This window comes from Oncorhynchus gorbuscha, linkage group LG24 (assembly GCF_021184085.1).
Source record: "Oncorhynchus gorbuscha isolate QuinsamMale2020 ecotype Even-year linkage group LG24, OgorEven_v1.0, whole genome shotgun sequence".
Lineage (NCBI taxonomy): Eukaryota > Metazoa > Chordata > Actinopteri > Salmoniformes > Salmonidae > Oncorhynchus > Oncorhynchus gorbuscha.
Genome location: NC_060196.1, coordinates 23,149,196 through 23,169,486, shown reverse-complemented (window position 1 = coordinate 23,169,486; position 20,291 = coordinate 23,149,196). Strand labels below are relative to the sequence as shown.

At 45.3% G+C, this 20,291-nt stretch overlaps 1 protein-coding gene across 1 annotated transcript in view; it reads right to left on the bottom strand.

Annotated features, from left to right (window-relative positions):
* Window positions 1-20,291, bottom strand: part of LOC124013252 (TGF-beta receptor type-2-like) — a 30,151-nt gene that overhangs the window by 1,416 nt on the left and 8,444 nt on the right. Inside the window, exons 2-5 of the mRNA XM_046327512.1 lie at window positions 19,861-20,011; window positions 15,250-15,440; window positions 12,240-13,012; window positions 11,686-11,827 (exon numbers count right to left, since the gene is read on the bottom strand). Of these exons, the coding sequence (XP_046183468.1) occupies window positions 11,686-11,827; window positions 12,240-13,012; window positions 15,250-15,440; window positions 19,861-20,011 (1,257 nt within the window). The remainder of the gene's footprint in view (window positions 1-11,685; window positions 11,828-12,239; window positions 13,013-15,249; window positions 15,441-19,860; window positions 20,012-20,291) is intronic.

The window sequence follows — 20,291 nt, the reverse complement described above, 5'->3', positions numbered from 1 at the left end:
AGGCAGAATTTCAAAGAGTTGGCTTGGGATGATGCAGTCTGGAGACTTTAGTCAACGGTTTGCAGAGAACTATTTATCTTTACATTGATCTGATCTGTCCTTTGGGTAGAGTAACAAATCAAACTCAAGTTCACTTTGAAGAGTGGAGTTCTCATATAAAAACATTTGTTTCAGGAAGGCCAAATTTGGTACCTAAAGTAGTCTGACAAATTCTGTGTAAGAACCAAGCGCTAAATGAAACTAAAAGTCATTTTCCAGATTTCCGATGCAAAATAAAATGGTATGCCAGTTAAGTAAATTATCCTCAATAGCTCCATATTGCAAAAACATTATTGGAAAATAACATTAAAACAGACATGAGATAGAGCCAACTGAAAACAACAGGGTTATTTGGGGGCAATGGCACTGTGGCATTAAGAAATACATCCACAATGAATAGCTGTACTGTACTGAGACGACTGTTTCACTTTTGCATTCGTTTAGTACTGCCATCGTGAATAGAATGAAGACATGGAAATAGTATATGGATCATAATGAAAACCTTTACCATCTCACAACACAATCAATCCAAACAATGATGAGTTGACCTGTTACGTAAGCGGAGTCAAAAGGCCCAGCAATCAGAAATGTGATTTTCCTGTGTTATATGTATATTTTATGTATAACCAAGGTGAATTTGTGTAAAAGCTGCTTGAAACTTCAGCCTGTTGTGATGGGATGGAGTTTTGGCCTGCCTGAGGACATCACCAGGTGGTAAATTAGTTAATAGACCAATAACAAAGAGTTCCAAATCTCTCTGCCAATAACAGCTAATGATCCGTTTTCCCCACCTCAGTCAGATGACTCCCAGACGGTCCTAGCTAAATTCTTGCTTGAGAAATTGCTCTTTCCAAAGACGCAATTTTTGTTTGTTTTTGACCATTTTCATTTAAGTAAGGTATTTAATGGGGCGGCAGGTAGCCTAGTGGTTAGAGTGTTGGACTAGTAACCGAAAGGTTGGAAGATCAAATCCCTGAGCTGATAAGTTAAAAATCTGTCGTTCTGCCCCTGAATAAGTCAGTTAACCCACTGTTCCTAATCTGTCATTGAAAATAAGAGTTTGTTCTTAACTGACTTGCCTAGTTAAATAGAGGTCAAATTTAAATTGTTACCCAGAAATGATTTGATATTCAGATAAAAATGGCTGCATTGGAACTTTAAAGCTGATCAGTTATTTCCCTGTACAATACTGTTCAACTGAATTCTGGCTGACAAATGAGAAATGCACAGTCCCTGCCCAGAAGAGAGGCCTCACAGGAAGTCCAGATGAACACAGACAGGAATCGGATGCTAGGTCACGGCTTGAGCCAACAGCTGACTCTCCAGGCAAGAGCTTCCTGTTTTTGACAAGAAGATTTCCCTCGTTTCAGTGTTTTAGCAAAAGTACACCCATCCGTCCACCCATCTGTCATTATTCAAGCGAATAGAGGTTCTTTCTTTTTTTGTCCCATGTAGCTCAGTTGGTAGAGCATGGTGCTTGCAATGCCACGGTAGTGGGTTTGATTCCCACGGGGGAAAATGTATGCAATCTCTACTGTAAGTCGCTCAGGATAAGAACATCTGCTGAAATGTAAACAGTTTCAGGGTTGTGTAATGGGAGCCTATAAAAAAAAAATTTTTTTTTGTCTTATTTCGAAAAATATATGCCATATGAACATATTTTGGGAGCTATTTTGGGAGCTATTGTTTTCGAATAAGACGATAAACAATTTAGTATTTTTTTATAGGCTCCCATTTATAGGCTCCCATGCTAAGTCCACACTTAAGGTCATTTTGTGGTCTCCACACAAGTAGTGTTTGCTAAAAAGGAAGGAATGGTCAATATTGGTTTAAGATAGAAACTTTTTTCAAGTCAACCAACCTAACATTAAACTCTGCAATGGATGAGACGACAACAAGACAAGAGAATGTAGATAGTGGTTTGAGAAAAAAAATGTTTTAACACTGACTGGGTATATTTCTGAGAACTGCTCATGCAAAACAAGTGAGTTACAGTTCAAGTCAGAAGTTTACATACACCTCAGCCAAATACTTTAAAACTCAACAATCCACAATTCCAGATATTTAATCCTAGTAAAAATTTCCCTGCCTTAGGTCAGTTAGGATCATCACTTTATTTGAAGAATGTGAAATGCCAGAATAATTTAATTTAATTTAATCTTTATTTAACCAGGCAATTCAGTTAAGAACATACTCTTATTTTCAATGACGGCCTGGGAACAGTGGGTTAACTGCCTGTTCAGGGGCAGAACGACAGATTTGTACCTTGTCAGCTCAGGGGTTTGAACTCGCAACCTTCCGGTTACTAGTCCAACACTCTAACCACTAGGCTACGCTGCCGCCCCATAGTAATAATAGTAGAAAGAATGATTTATTTCAGCTTTTCATTCATCACATTCCCAGTGGGTCAGAAGTTTACATACAGTGGGGCAAAAAAGTATTTAGTGCAAGTTCTCCAATTGTGCAAGTTCTCCAACTTAAAAATATGAGAGGCCTGTAATTTTCACCATACACTTCAACTATGACAGATAAAATCCAGAAAATGACATTGTAGGATTTTTAATGAATTTATTTGCAAATTATGGTGGAAAATAAGTATTTAGTCAATAACAAAAATTTATCTCAATACTTTGTTATATACCCTTTGTTGGCAATGACAGAGGTCAAACATTTTCTGTAAGTCTTCACAAGGTTTTCACACACTGTTGCTGGCATTTTGGCCCATTTCTCCATGCAGATCTCCTCTAGAGCAGTGATGTTTTGGGGCTGTTGCTGGGCAACATGGACTTTCAACTCCCTCCAAAGATTTTCTATGGGGTTGAGATCTTGAGACTGGCTAGGCCACTCCAGGACCTTGAAATGCTTCTTACGAAGTCACTCCTTCGTTGCCCGGGCGGTGTGTTTGGGATCATTGTCATGCTGAAAGACCCAGCCAGGTTTTCATTCAAAATCTCACGATACATGGCCCCATTCATTCTTTCCTTTACACAGATCAGTCGCATTCTTTCTCCCAATCTTCTTCTGGATCATCCAAATGCTCTCTAGCAAACTTCAGACGGGCTTGGACATGTACTGGCACTGCAGGATTTGAGTCCCTGGCGGCGTAGTGCGTTACTGATGGTAGTCTTTGTTAATTTGGTCCCAGCTCTCTGCAGGTCATTCACTAGGTCCCCCTGTGTGGTTCTGGGATTTTTGCTCACTGTTCTTGTGATCATTTTGACCCCACGGGGTGAGATCTTGCATGGAGCCCCATATTGAGGGAGATTATCAGTGGTCTTGTATGTCTTCCATTTCCTAATAATTGCTCCCACAGTTGATTTCTTCAAACCAAGCTGCTTACATACTGCAGATTCAGTCTTCCCAGCCTGGTGCAGGTCTACAATTTTGTTTCTCGTGTCCTTAGACAGCTGTTTGGTCTTGGCCATAGTGGAGTTTGTAGTGTGACTGTTTGAGGTTGTGGACAGGTGTCTTTTATACTGATAACAAGTTCAAACAGGAGCCATTAATACAGGTGACATTAATACAGGTAACGAGTGGAGGACAGAGCCAGAAATCTTGCTTGTTTGTAGGTGACCAAATACTTAAGTTACACCATAATTTGCAAATAAATTCATAAAAAATCCTACAATGTGATTTTCTGGATTCTTTTTCTCATTTTGTCTGTCATAGTTGAAGTGTACCTATGATGAAAATTACAGGTCTCTCTCATCTTTTTTAAGTGGGAGAACTTGCACAATTGGTGGCTGACTAAATACTTTTTTGCCCCACTGTACACTCAATTAGTATTTGGTAGCATTGCCTTTAAATTGTTTAACTTGGGTCAAAATTCCCTCAATAAGCCCATTACTCCACACAGAGCTGGTGTAACTGAGTCAGGTTTGTAGGCCTCCTTGCTCGCACACGCTTTTTCAGTTCTGCCCACAAATTGTCTATGGGATTGTGATGGCCACTCCAATACCTTGACTTTGTTGTCCTTAAGCCATTTTGCCACAACTTTGGAAGTATGCTTGGGGTCATTGTCCATTTGGAAGACCCATGTGCGACCAAGCTTTAACTTCCTGACTGATGTCTTGAGATGTTACTTCAATATATCCACATAAGTTTCCTCCCTCATGAAGCCATCTATTTTGTGAAGTGTACCAGTCCCTCCTGTAGCAAAGCACCCCCGACAACATGAAGCTGCCACCCCCGTGATTCACGGTTGGGATGGTGTTCTTCGTCTTGCAAGCCTCCCACTTCTCCTCTGGTTTCATCAGATCAGAGGACATTTCTCCAAAAAGTACGATCTTTGTCCCCATGTGCAGTTGCAAACTGTAGTCTGGCTTTTTTGTGGCAGTTTTGGAGCAGTGGCTTCTTCCTTGCTGAGCTGCCTTTCAGGTTATGTCGATATAGGACTCGTTTTGCTGTGGATATAGATACTTTTGTACCGGTTTCCTCCAGCATCTTCACAAGGTCCTTTGATGTTCTTCTGGGATTGATTTGGACTTTTCGCACCAAAGTATGTTCATCTCTAGGAGGCAGAACGCGTCTCCTTCCTGAGAGGTATGACGGCTGCGTGGTCCCATGGTGTTTATACTTGTGTACTATTGTTTGTACAGATGGACGTGGTACTTTCAGGCATTTGGAAATTGCTCCCAAGGATGAACCAGACTTGTGAACGTCTACAATTGTTTGTCTGAGGTCTTGGCTGATTTCTTTCGATTTTCCCATGATGTCAAGCAAAGAGGCACTGAGTTTGAAGGTAGGCCTTGAAATACATCCAATTGAATCAAATGATCAATTAGCCCATCAGAAGCTTCTAAAGCCATGACATAATTTCCCAAGCTGTTTAAAGGCACAGTCAACTTAGTGTATGTAAAATTCTGACCCGCTGTAATTGTGATACAGTGAATTATAAGTGAAATAATCTGTCTGTAAACAATTGTTGGAAAAATTACTTGCGTCATGCACAAAGTAGATGTGGCTTGCCAAAATTATATTTTGTTAACAAGAAATTTGTGCAGGGATTGAAAAACGATTTTTACCGACTCCGACCTAAGTGTATGCAAACTTCCGACTTCAACTTTAATTGAGGATGACCTGTTCAGTTGAGGTCAGTTAATGATGTTATAAAGTATTTTTAAAGCACATATCACTTTCCTATTGACTCACATATCTGTTTTAGAACTGTTAATGAAAAAAAATCACCTTTATGATAACTGACAAGTTGACACATCGAGATACATCATACATCAGAGTGGTCAGATGACGCAGATACTAAGCTACAGGACTGTTTTGCTAACACAGACTGGAATATGTTTCATGATTTTCATCCAATGGCATTGAGGAGTATACCACATCAGTCACTGGCTTCATCAATAAGTTCATCAAGGACGTTGTCCCCACATTGACCGTACGTACATGTTCCAACCAGAAGCCATGGATTACAGGCAACATCTCCACTGAGCTAAAAGGTAGAGTTGCCGCTTTCAATGAACAGGACACTAATCCGGAAGCTTATAAGACATTCAGCTATGCCCTCCAACGAACCATCAAACAGGCAAAGTGTCAATACAGGACTAAGATTGTATCCTACTACAGATGTGAGAGGCTTGCAAACTATTATGGATTACAAAGGAAACACCAGCCGCGAGCTGCCCAGTGATTCAAGCCTACCAGACAAGCTAAATGACTTATATGTGTGCTTCAAGGCAAGTAACACTGAAGCATGCATGAGAGCACCAGCTGTTCCGGATGACTGTGTGATCACACTCTCCGTAGCCGATGTGAATAAGACCTTTAAACAGGTCAACCTTCAAAAGGCCGGATTACCAGGATGTGTACTCAGAGCATGTGTTAACCAACTAGCAAGTATCTTCACTGATATTTTCAACCTTTTCCAGATCGAGACTAACACCTACATGTTTCAAGCAGACCACCATAGTCCCTGTGCCCAAGAATGCTAAAGTAACCTAAATGACTACCGACCTGTAGCACTCACGTCTGTAGCCGTGAAGTGCTTTGAAAGGCTGGTCATGGTTCACATCAACACCATCAATGCCAGAAACCTTAGACCCACTCCAATTTGCATACCGCCCCAACAGATCCCCAGATGACGCAATCTCTATTACACTCTACACTGCCCTTTCCCACCTGGACAAAAGGAACACCTATGTGAGAATGCTGTTCATTGACTACAGCTCAGCGTTTAACACCATAGTGCCCTCAAAGCTCATCACTAAGCTAAGGACCCTGGGACTAAACACCTCCCTCTGCAACTTGATCCTGGACCTCCTGACGGGCCGCCCCCAGGTGGTAAGGGTAGTCAACAACACATCTGCCACGCTGATCCTCAACACAGGGACCCTCTGGGGTGTGTGCTGATTCCCCTCCAGTACTCCCTGTTCACCCACGACTGCGTGGCTAAGCACGACTCCAACATCATCATTAAGTTAGCCGACGACACAACAGGGCCTGGTCACCGACAACAATGAGACAGCCTATAGGGAGGAGGTCAGAGACCTGGCAGTGTGGTGGCAGAACAACAACCTCTCCCTCAACGTGATCAAGATAAAGGAGCTGATCGTGGGCTACAGGAAAGGAGGGCCAAGCACACCTCTACTCACATCGACAGGGCTGTTGTGGAGCGGGTCGAGAGCTTCAAGTTTCTTGGTGTCCACATCAACAACAAACTATCAAGATCGAAACACACCAAGACAGTCATGAAGAGCGCACAACAACGCCTATTCCCCATCAGGAGAAAATATTTGGCATGGGTCCTCAGATCCTCAAAGTTATTCTGCTACACCATCGAGAGCATCCTGACTGGTTGCATCACCGCCTGATATGGCAACTGTCCAGCATTTTACTGCAAGGCGCTACAGAGTGTAGTGCTTACGGCCCAGTACATCACTAGGGCCAGCTTCCTGCCATCCTGGGCCACTATACCAGGCGGTGTCAGAGGAAGGCCCTAAAAATTGTCAAAGACTCCAGCTACCCGAGTCATAAAATGTTCTCTCTACTCCCAGCAAGCGGTACCGGAGCCTAGGTCCAAAATGTTCCTTAACATATTTTACCCCCAAGCTATAAGAATGGTGAACAGTTCATCTGTACCCCGCACATTGATTCGGTACCGGTACCCCCTGTATACAGCCTCGTTATTTGAATTTTATTGTGTTACTTTGTTTTTGTTTAGTTTATTTAGTCAATCTTTTCTAAATGTGTATATTTCTTGAAAGTGCAATGTTGGTTAAGGGCTTGCAAGTAAGCATTTCACTGTAAGGTCTAAACCTGTTGTATTCGGGGGCATTTGACAACTTCAGTTTGATTTGTTTTGAGCAAGTGAATCAAGAAAATGTCTCAACATTCCCACTCTGTAGTTCACCATCGACTTCCTCTTGCTGGTTTGTAATGTTGATACAGTACATTTTTGGCAGCTCAGACATGGGTTTCCATAGGTGTAGACTACATTGCCAGCCTCTCTCTCCCTCTCGTGCTATTAACCATCAGGTCTCAGTCTGGTTTCCTGGTTCAAAGCCAGACCTGTTTAAGTTTCTGTGCTACCCCAGTCTTGTGTTTGTTACAATGACTCATTCTAGAGATTCCTGTTCAAACTGTACCCTGTGATTGAGAAAGCATGCCACCACCTGAGTATATCTGAAGTCAAATCAGCTTTATTAGTCGTGTACACATATTTTGCAGATGTTATCGCGGGTATAGCGAAATAAATGTTTATGTTCCTAGCTCCAACAGTACAGTAACACCTAACAATACGATAAGATAAATAAATGTTTATGTTCCCAGCTCCAACAGTACAGTAACACCTAACAATACGATAAGATAAATAAATGCTTATGTTCCCAGCTCCAACAGTACAGTAACACCTAACAATACCATAAGATAAATAAAGGCTTATGTTCCCAGCTCCAACAGTACAGTAACACCTAACAATACGATAAGATAAATAAAGGCTTATGTTCCCAGCTCCAACAGTACAGTAACACCTAACAATACCATAAGATAAATAAAGGCTTATGTTCCCAGCTCCAACAGTACAGTAACACCTAACAATACCATTTGACCAATGTAAACCCACAGACATACAGTACCCCTCATGCACATAGGAATGTGGTATTACCTGTATTCATCACACAGTACTTTGTAATGGTTCTTTTCTAGTACACTATCGTCAGTATAGTAGATACTAGGATTTCAGTCAATTTAAATAAGTCAAGAAAACAGATTCTCATAGAGCTAACAAAAGTTTGCTTCTGATCCGAGCCAAAAAAGTAACATGAATCTGTTTGAGATGCTGTAATCTCGACAAGTCACATCTTGACAATCACGCCTGACAGTCTTTCCCTGCCTCTTGGAGAACGATAAACTATTCTACTTCTCTCCTCTGCTGGTTTTGATTAAGCTGAGAGTTTGTGGCTCTGACCTTGTTTTATCTTCCTCACAGGTTGTTAAAGCCCTGGGTGACAGGCAGGCAGTCAGCCAGATAGGCAGCAAACCAGCCAGGAAGCCAGACACAGACAGCCAGGAAGTCATACCCGTACGGAAAAAAAACACATGAATTTCATGTAAAGTGTTCCAAAAACACATGTTTCCATGTGATCACGTGAAAAGAAAATGTCACCTTTATTTAACTAGGCAAGTCAGTTAAGAACAAATTCTCATTTACAATGATGGCCTACTCTGGCTAAACCCAGACGACGCTGGGCCAATTGTGCACCGCCCTATGAGACTCCCAATCACGGCCGGATGTGATATAGCCTGGATTCAAACCAGGTACTATAGTGGCACTGAGATGCAATGCCTTAGACCGCCTCTCGGGAGCCCAACAAATTAATGTCGTAACATGTAAATCAACATGTGATAACATGAAACTACACGTGAAAACTTGTGATCACATGCGAAGTGTTACAAAACACATGTTTTCACGTGATTTCAAGTGAAATTCCATGTGAAATCATGTGATTTTCCACATGTGAAACCATTTTCTGTAAGGGTACAGACAGACAGAAAAGACAGACAGAGAGCTTGCCAGACAGCTTGCCAGACAGAATGCCAGACAGCTAGCCAGACAGACAGGCAAACAGACAGACAAGACAGACAGCACAGGGCCCATTCAGGCTTGAGGTGAGGCCATGACATCTGGATAGCAGCTGCCCTCCTCCACTCTACTCTAACCCTGTCTTCTCCCTCAGGGGAGTGAAGGAATTTCTCCTACAGTGGGATGGTCAACACCCCTGTTCTCCCATTCCTCCCTAAACCAGCCAGTGAACGCCCTCCTCTCTTTCCCGCTCCTAATTCCAGCCGTGCAAATTATATGGGAAAGACATTTCGGGAAAAGAGACGGCCCGGGACAATGTATTTATTACTTTCTCCCATATTTGATTCTTTTTTACTTGTCCTTACTTTTACTTTGAGGATAAAGAATGCATAGTGATGGCTGCTGCTGCTTTCTCTGAGGTTCTGGCCCTGTTGACAGACGGGCGCCTTCGTACCGCGTGACAGATCCCAGATCATGCGAAAGGCCCCGAAACTGTGACAAAGTGGCTGACTGACTGACTGCCTGTGTTATGTGGCGGTCTGCCAGGCAAGGCAGCGAGACAACGGGAGCTTCTGACATCTGTCTGCTGAGGCACTGAGGCAGGTGGCGGCTGAGACAGACAAGCCATGGCGGCTTCACCTACCCACTCATTATAATGATGCACTGAGATGTGTCAGTCTGACTGTGTTTGGGGAAGAGGGAAGTGTTTGTGTTTTCTAAGTTGAGAGGAGTTTTATGCCATCTGCTGTGCGTGTGTGTGCGTGTGTGTGTGTGTTCTCAGGTGAACAGAGATTTATGCCGTCAATATTGACTCACCGAGCTGGGAGGATAGCATGGGAAGTTTTTATTGAAAGGATGACAAGTGGTAAAAATACATGTACTGGATGTAGCTGTGTGAGTGCCAGTTTCGCAGACATAGATAGTAGCATTTGTTGAGTTAGTCATTCTAACTCTGCAAACATTTTACCCCCAAGGGAATATCCAGACAAACTGTCAGTGCAGCACAGTAACGTTATTACACAAAATAAGGCAGCTTCTTGCTGTATCAAGGTGAGAGACGAGCTAGATTCCAACAGTGGCTTAACCTTTCAACATGGGAAAGTCTCCTTGGGCTTTCCTAACGCACTACACATTCCACCCCTTCACTTTTATCAGAACAGATGCCAATCTATGGGAAGACGAGTGCTATTGGTGGGCGAGATCAGACTATGCCAAAACACATGGATTTTCCCAATTGGTGCCAGCTGGAATAGTTGTGGATGGTTGACATGGGGAGATTCATTTATTACTGTAGAGTATAGGCCTCAGCACAAGAGACTGCTGAGAGAGAGAGACTGCTGAGAGAGAGAGACTGCTGAGAGAGACACAGACTGCTGAGAGAGACACAGACTGCTGATAGAGACACACAGACAGACAGACAGACACACAGACAGACAGACAGACAGACAGACAGACAGACAGACAGACAGACAGACAGACAGACAGACAGACAGACAGACAGACAGACAGACAGACAGACAGACAGACAGACAGACAGACAGACAGACAGACAGACAGACAGACAGACAGACAGACAGACAGACAGACAGACAGACAGAGAAAGAAAGAAAGCAAGAGAAAGAAAGAAAGAGAGAGGAAATGGACTATTTTCATTTCAGAGGTGTACCCAATGGGCACACATACAGTATTATTTCACCCCATGCCATTGGAAGGAAAACCTGAGAGGGTATAACAGGTCATTTGGCCATGTTTTCCTCTGTGACAGCGCTAAAGGGGCCCCTAGGTACCAAAGGGAAAACAGGAAATGGCTGTGCTGGAAGCAGGCGAGCACCAACACTAACATTCAATCAACATTCTGACACAATGGACGATCAGGATCACCCACAAGACAAAATGGACCAAAGAGACAGAGGGAAGTGAACAACAAATTCCTCTATGTTATATCAAATATGTCCCTGTGGCTTGCCATAAGATGCCCATTGGATAATCACCCATTTGTATTATTAGCCCATATCCTGGCCTTGTTGTTCAGAGAGATGACAAACAGGAGGAATGGTACATTAGTGAATAGAAGGCTCTTGTTCTTTGAGAACCAACAGAGAATTAATTGTTTTTTTGACACGTTTTGGTTTCTCTGAAATGTTTCCCACACCACAGTAAGTAATGGTGATGTGAGACAGTGGCTGTGTGAAAGTGCACACTTCGGGAGAAGGGTGGAAAAAACAGGACACACCCACTCCCTTTACTTCCTTTCAGTGAAGGGCATCATGGGAAAAGGTGACCAATGTGCATAATCGGTGGCCATTACACCATAAACACCTTAAAGCAGTACTACCCGCCCCTCTTAAGGTAAAAACTTGAGGGATGGGACTGGAGAAATCTAACCACTCCCAAATTCATTGAAAGAGCTATGGATGCAAGGACTGACCATCCATGATATCAAAATTATGGTTGTAACCATTGTTTTAGGCTATATAGAGTTTGTTTACATTGACTTTGTTTACAAGCATGGGAGTAAAACAAACTTAATGGACTTAATTGCCTGTCAATTGGTTACTGTCTTATGCAGCTCGGTCACGTGATTGGTCAGACATCATGTGGTGTTACTTTACCTCCAATGGCATTGCACCTGGAGGTGATCTCCCACAGTACCAGGGCCATGGAGTAGACATCTGTCTGCTTGAACGACTCAATGTTCTCCAGGTTGATCCTGGACTCCAGCACCTCAGGGGCCATGTACCTGGCAGTGCCCACCTGTAGAGGGAGACTATTATGTTTTATTCTGTTCTGTTCTACTCCATTCTAATGCTATGCATGATTGCTTCCAGTACCATGTAACAGTACAATTCAACTGCAGTTTTAACTGACAGCCTGGGCTGTTTGTCTAATCACTGTAATAAAACAGAAGGCCCTGCAGCACTTGCTCTATGGATATCATTAATATGTTGTCCAGAAGAGGAACCAGTAAGAGAAAATGAGCCAGACACTAATGTGTCTGAAATGGCACCCTATTCCCAAAATAGTGCACTACTTTTCACCAGAGCCCTATAAGCCTTGGTCAAATATAAGAGATCCTTTTTCCTATATAGTTCCCTAATCATAGAGAATATGGTACCATTTTGGATGCAGCCTAAGTAGAAAGGAGACAGGAGAGAAGAATATATACCTGTCCACTGTTGGCCAGCTCGTCCACGGACAGCGAGTTGTCCAGACGCAGACCCAGGCCGAAGTCACACAGGACGCAGGTGAGGTCCCCTTTCACCAGGATGTTGGAGCTCTTGATGTCCCGGTGGACGATTGGCACCTTGTAGCGTCCGCACAACGTGTGGTCACTGTGCAGGTGGGCCACGCCCCTCGCCAGCGACCCGCCCAGCGCCCACAAGTCGTCCCAGCTGATGACGTGGCGCGTCAGGTACTCCTGGAGGTTGCCCCGGGGATGGTAGGCCGTGATCAGCCAATACTGTTTCTCCACCTTACGTTCCTCCGCTGTCAGGAAGTGCAGGACGTTCTCGTGGCGCAGGTCAGCGTCCGAGAAGATGTCCTTCTCGTTCTTCCACGAGGCATACTCTTCATCAGCGAAAATCTTGACGGCGACGGTCTCGAAGGGCTCACCGGCTCCCGTGGCGCCCTGCTTCAGCTTGGCCTTGTAGACCTCGGCGAAGCGGCCCTTGCCCACCTGGGCGTCCAGCTCAATGGGGAGGAGCTCCGTGTTGTGGTTGAGGTTGTTGGCGTGCGTGGAGCTGCTGTCCGAGCCGTCGTCATCCATCATGATGGCGCGGGCGTCGCTGAAGTCGAGAGGCGTCTTCTTGCGCTTGGCACCGGCGTGGCGCTGGTGGTAGATGCGGTACCAATAGAAGGATGTGATGACCAGCATGGCCAGAACCAGCAGAGGAACCAGGCTGACCAGGATCACCGACACCACCTGGGGGTCAAGAGAGTCTGGGGGTGGAGAGGAAAGACAAGAGAGAAAAAGAGAGACAAGGCAGATGTTATAGATTAGTTATACAATACATTGCATACTCAGTAAAAATACTGTAGAATATACCTATTCTGAAACAGAGTAGGCCTGCCCCCCAGTTAGGTATATTCTACAATACTTGTACACTGCTACAATATTAGAACTCCTCAGTGCTCATACTATACTCTAAAAGTTTAGCATATTTTGGCATTAGCCTTTTCACTCTATGAGTAGCTGGACCGGCCACAATGGTCAAAGAAGTCTGTTTGTTTATTGACCTTAAGTGCTCACTGCATAGAAAACAATGACCACAAAGGACGATGTGGGATACAATGTTTCATTTAACTAGGCAAGTCAGTTAAGAACAAATGATTATTTACAATGACGGCCGACCCCGGCCAAACCCGGACGACGCTGGGCCAATTTTTGCGCCGCCCTACGGGATTCCCAATCATAGTCGGATGTGATACAGCCTGGATTCAAACCAGGGACTGCAGTCACGCCTCTTGCACTGGGATACAGTGCCTTAGACCACTGCGCCACTCGGGAGCCCTCAATACATGATGAGTGCAGTAGCCTATACTTGGACATTTGACATTTCAGTTGTGCTTGAACGTCATACACACTATGCATCACACTCCAATTCCCTTCAGCGCTAGGAAATCAATTGGAAGTAGCCAAGTAGCTTTATTGTCTCAGAGCATCTTGCTACGCTCAACGTAGCCTGCTCCTTCCCAGAAAAGCAGAGGACCCCAACACTTCCATGAGGAATGTCAATAAGCATCTGTAAGCTACAAAGCCGAAGTTAGCTTGTTGGTCTGTTAAACACACAAATAGGCTGAACCATGCCCCAGTCAACCACATATTGTGTTCCCTTTATAGACCTAGTCTATGTCTGATTCTTGTTCTCTTAAGGAGTGATGTCTGTGTCTGCTAGACAGAGTAATCTGGTGAAAGTTTATGCATATGCTATGTTTACAATCCTATTTCTGGGACTGGCTGAAGTCTCGTAAAAACATAATAAAACACAACATGTCAGATCAGTTAGGATTTGAAGGGTTGTAAATGAGTCATTAACACGTTGTCTGAACAGGCAGACTATTGTTGTAACAGTGCTGATGTGACTGCTGGTGTTCTATAATTACTGACAGAGATACTGTATTAGGAACATGTTTGGCAGCTAAGGATTGTGTGTGTTCCTGCGTACGTGCATGCATTTGTGTGCGTGTGTGTGTATGTGTGTCTATGAACGTGTGTGTGCATACAGTACAGCAAGTGCCCGTCAAGCCCTCATTCGCTCGCTCCTTTTTTTCAGCCAGGAAACCACATGTCTGAAATTTTCAACGTGGCCTCAGTGGAGTTTGTTTTGGTTTTCGCAGAGTGAGAGAGAAAAGCGATCTGTCACGTCAAACCTGTCCCATCTCTCAGTGAATACGGCCCACAGAGGAAAGTTTCCTAGTCACTACTCCCGCTTGGGGCCAGGTTCGGGAACATTGACTGTATTAACACGCGCACATGCCGTTTTTCACCTGTCGTTTCCGTGTGTTACACTACGTACATAATGCTTCAAGTGGGCAGTTGTCATATGTTATGTGGTGAGCATGAAGATAGACAGTGTGCAGCGGAGCTATCCATCCTCCACGGTGAGGGGAAATGTTTTTCCATGACGTCGTTGATCGCCATGTGCAGACGCTTTCAATTTTGGCCTCTGGAACGCCAGGTCTCGAAAACGTACCTCTGTGTTATTACTGCTTGGATGCTGTAGTCAAAATACATTTGATTCCATGGCCAAGATTAGAACGAGAGACTACAGCCAAAATGCCTCCACGATGCAAAACCTGTTTGCAATCTTGTGTTTGGAGGGTGTACAACAGTACACACATGTTAACATTTAATACGTGACACCTTACATGACAACCTAATAAGGAATTGCATAAACGTTCATTACTTTTGAGTTACGTCAAAGGGGTTTGTAAACTATATCATCAATTGTAATGCCTGGACTACATTACACAATCTTAGCGATGACATAACAGGTGACATAGCACCACATAGGGACTCACAGAAGGTGAAGAAGTCATGGTCATTGCACTCGTATGACCAATCGTTAATGCCCATAAAAGGCTATCTTCAGCATGTCATAACAGGTGACATAGCACTACATATGAGGTGACATATCACTACATATGAGGTGACATAGCACTGCATAGGGACTTACAGGGAGTGAAGAACACGTGGTTGTTGCATTCGTCCTCGGAGCAAGAGCAGATGAAGAACTGGGAGCCCATGCCATTCCTCTCCCTCATCTCACACTTGCTGTTGTTATAGTCCTCCAGCACCAGACCATGCAGCTTATGGGCTGGGTTGTGGCATATCGTGTCTATGGTGACGTTGTCGTCTTTCTTCCTCCTGGAAACAAGACAACAGGAGCCATTAGTTCCACTACAATTAAGTTATGAATTAAGTTATAGACAGTAATAAAAGGAAAAATAACTTGACGAATTAACAAATTGCAATCTAAGCATTATGGTAATGATTTCATACAGAGGTAATCCTGTAGGTGCACAAATGAACCTACAAATGGGCTACTCAGGTCTCTTGCTTGGTGGTGTAGTGAAACCCATTTTAAGAGGTGTTGGTCACATACGCATATTTAGCAGATGCTATTGCTGGTGTAGAGAATTGCTTGGGGTTCTAGCTCCCAAAACGTTTTCAATGAGAAACAGGATGTCATGTTTTGTCATATATTGTCATGTCTTGTCCTTGTGCATCCTCTTCTATTCGTTTCCCCCTGCTGGTCTTATTAGGTTCTTTCCCTCTTTCTATCCCTCTCTCTCCCCCTCCCTCTCTCCCTCTCTCTCTCTCTCTCTCTCTCTATCGTTCTGTTCCTGCTCCCAGCTGTTCCTCATTCTCCTAACTACCTCATTTACTCTTTCACACCTGTTCCCTATTTTGCCCTCTGATTAGAGTCCCTATTTCTCCCTCTGTTTCTGCGTCTGTCCTTGTCGGATCCTTGTTTGATGTTTGCTGTGCTGTGTTCTTGTTCCGTCGTGTTTTTGCCTTCTTCAGATGCTGCGTGTGAGCAGGTGTCTATATCAGCTACGGTCTGCGCCTTCCCGAAGCGACCTGCAGTCTGTGGTCGCATCTCCTGTTGTTCCCCTCTTCTGACTAGAGGGTTTCAGTTTTCCTGTTTGGACTTTACCTGTGATAGTATCCAGGATTATCGTTTTTGTTAAAGACTGGAATAAACTCTGTTTCTGTTAAGTCGCTTTTGGGTCCTCATTCACCTGCATAACAGAAGGATCCGACCAAGAATGGACCCAGCGACTACGGATTCTCTCTACTCTGCTGTCGAGTTCCAGGGAGCGATGCTAGGCAGACACGAACAGGAATTGTCTGCTGCTTCGACATGCCGTTGAGACCCTGGCCGCCCAAGTCTCCGGCCTCTCGGAGGAGATTCACAATCTCCGCCTCGATCCACCGGTTACCTCCTGGGCTTCCGGGTCTCCGGAGCCTAGAATTAATAACCCACCGTGCTACTCTGGGGAGCCTACTGAATGTCGCTCGTTCCTTACCCAGTGTGATATAGTGTTCTCTCTCCAGCCCCACACGTACTCCAGGGGTATTGCTCGGATCGCCTACGTCATATCACTCCTTACTGGACGGGCTCGGGAGTGGGGCACAGCTATCTGGGAGGCAAGGGCTGAGTGTACTAACGAGTATCAGAACTTTAAAGAGGAGATGATACGGGTTTTTGATCGTTCTGTTTTTGGGAAAGAAGCTTCCTGGTCCCTGTCTTCCCTATGTCAAGGTAATCGATCCATAACGGATTACTCTATAGAGTTTCGCACTCTTGCTGCCTCCAGTAACTGGAACGACCAGGCGTTGCTCGCTCGTTTTCTGGAGGGACTCCACGCTAAGGTTAAGGATGAGATTCTCTCCCAGGAGGTTCCATCCAGCGTGGATTCTTTGATTGAACTCGCTATTCGCATTGAACGACGGGTAGATCTTCGTCACCGAGCTCATGGAAGAGAGCTCGCGTTAACTGTGTCCCCCCTCTCCCCGACACTACCATCTTTCCCCACCGACTCAGGTGTTGAGCCCATGCAGCTGGGGGGTATTCGCATCTCGACTAAGGAGAGGGAACGGAGAATCACCAACCGCCTCTGTCTCTATTGCGGTTCCGCTGGTCATTTTGTCATTTCATGTCCAGTTAAAGGCCAGAGCTCATCAGTAAGCGGAGGGCGACTGATAAGCGCTACTACTCTGTCCTCTCCGTCAAGTACCTGTACTACCTTGCCGGTCCATCTACACTGGACCGGATCGGCAGCTTCCGGCAGTGCTTTAATAGACTCTGGGGCGGAGGGCTGTTTTATGGACGAAGCCTGGGCTCGGGAACATGACAGTTAGGGGAGCCCACGGGGAGCCCACGGTCATGTTCACCTTGGATGGTAGTCCTCTCCCCAGTATATTATGTGAAACACTACCTTTAACCCTCACAGTATCTGGTAACCATAGTGAGACCATTTCTTTTTTGATTTTTTTGTTCACCTTTTACACCTGTTGTTTTGGGTCATCCCTGGCTAGTGTGTCATAATCCTTCTTTTGATTGGTCTAGTAATTCTATCCTTTCCTGGAACGTTTCTTGTCATGTGAAATGTTTAATGTCTGCTATTCCTCCTGTTTCTTCTGCTCCCTCTTCACAGGAGGAACCTGGTGATTTGACAGGAGGGCCGGAGGAATATCATGATCTGCGCACGGTCTTCAGTCAGTCTAGAGCCACCTCCCTTCCTCCTCACCGGTCGTATGATTGTTGTACTGATCTCCTCAAGAAGCGTTTTGCATCCGCTCCTATCCTTGTTGCACCTGACGTCACTAAACAGTTCATTGTCGAGGTAGACGCGTCAGGGGTGGGCCTGGGAGCCATTCTGTCCCAGCACTCCCATACTGACGATGGGGTCCACCCTTGCGCGTATTTTTCTCATCGCCTGTCGCCGTCGGAACGTAACTATGATGTGGCTAACCGCGAACTGCTCGCCATCCGTTTAGCCCTAGGCTAATGGCGACAGTGGTTGGAGGGGGCGACCGTTCCTTTTGTCGTTTGGACTGACCAAAAGAACCTTGAGTACATCCGTTCTGCCAAACGACTCAATGCGCGTCAAGCTCGTTGGGCGTTGTTTTTCGCTCGTTTCGAGTTCGTGATTTCTTATCGCCCGGGTACTAAGAACACCAAGCCTGATGCTTTATTCCGTCTCTTCAGTTCTTCTGTAGCGTCTACCGACCCCGAGGGGATTCTCCCGGAGGGGCGTGTTGTCGGGTTGAATGTCTGGGGAATTGAGAGACAGGTCAAGCAAGCACTCACACTCCGTCGCCGCGCGCTTGTCCTAGTAACCTTCTTTTCGTTCCTGTCTCTACTCGTCTGGCTGTTCTTCAGTGGGCTCACTCTGCCAAGTTAGCTGGCCACCCCGGCGTTCGGGGTACGCTTGCTTCTATTCGCCAGCGGTTTTGGTGGCCTACTCAGGAGCGTGACACGCGCCGTTTCGTGGCTGCTTGTTCGGACTGCGCGCAGAATAAGTCCGGTAACTTTTTTTCTGCTTCTGCTCCTGGCCTTGCTGGGTCTCAGTCTGTCCCCAGCCACCGCATCTCTCCTGCCCTTGCTGTGTCTCAGTCTGTCCCCTGCCACCGCATCTCTCCTGGTCCTGCTCCTGCACTTGCTGTGTCTCAGTCTGTCCACAGCCACCGCCTCTCTCCTGTTCCTGGTCTTAGCCTTGCTGTGTCTCAGTCTGTCCCTAGTTACTCTCCTGGCCTGTTTGGTCCTGATTGCTCTAACGCTTATAGTTCTCTACCCGTGTCTCATTTTTATAAGAGTTATTGCCCTAGATTCCCTCTTCATCGTCTCCCATTACGGTCCTGAGGAGAGGAGTTGGGTTCTTTCTCGGGACGTGCTGGACCGTTTGTTGATCAATGATTTCCTCCGTTGCCGCCAGGGTTCCTCCTCGAGTGCGCCAGGAGGCGCTCGGTGAGTGGGGGGGTACTGTCATGTCATGTCTTGTCCTTGTGCTTCCTCTATTCGTTTCCCCCTGCTGGTCTTATTAGGTTCTCTCTCTCTCTCTCTCTCTCTCGTTCTGTTCCTGCTCCCAGCTGTTCCTCATTCTCCTAACTACCTCATTTACTCTTTCACACCTGTTCCCTATTTTGCCCTCTGATTAGAGTCCCTATTTCTCCCTCTGTTTCTGCGTCTGTCCTTGTCGGATCCTTGTTTGATGTTTGCTGTGCTGTGTTCTTGTTCCGTCGTGTTTTTGCCTTCTTCAGATGCTGCGTGTGAGCAGGTGTCTATATCAGCTACGGCCTGCGCCTTCCCGAAGCGACCTGCAGTCTGTGGTCGCATCTCCTGTTGTTCCCCTCTTCTGACTAGAGGGTTTCAGTTTTCCTGTTTGGACTTTACCTGTGATAGTATCCAGGATTATCGTTTTTGTTAAAGACTGGAATAAACTCTGTTTCTGTTAAGTCACTTTTGGGTCCTCATTCACCTGCATAACACAGGAGGCCAAATCTAGTTCTCTACTTTTTTAACATTCACATTTCGCAACTATATTTGGGTTAGTGGGTGGGGCACTTTTGGGTTTGGCTACTTAGTTAAACCTTGTTGACAGCAAATATAGTTTTTAAATGACAAATCACCGAGCAAGATTACGAATTTCCGCTCTGTCACTCACTAACATGGTAGAATTGTGTCACTGAACCCACTACTACTGCTCTCCTAAGGTCAAGTTTAAAAGGTCATTCCAGCTCTCAACGAGAGATGATGAGGGGTGCTGTAGTCACTCACCAGATGCTGACACACACATCCTCTGGATGGGGGCAGATGGATGTGATGCTACAGTCGGCCATACAGCTCCCTGTGCCCGCGCAGCTGGTAGACTCCACGTCACAGAACTTACACAGACGCTTCAGCTTCAGCATGTTCATTGACGAGGGCCCTGGGGTGGAGACACAAAGAGATAGGGGGAAAGACATGTTAGGTTGATAGTTTACAAAAAGGGATATGGTTATTTGAGGCAGTCACTAGTTGGTTCATTTAGGTCACTCAAGTGTCATCTCATCCAATATGTTCACTCTTTACTGCAGCACTTTGCTTCATGCCAGCAGCATTACCACCCATCGCACTGCTGGATTGCCTCTGATGCGAAGCAGGGTTTGTCATGTTTGTCATTTATTATCATGTCTTGTCCCTGTGCTCCCCATTCTATTCGTTTCCCT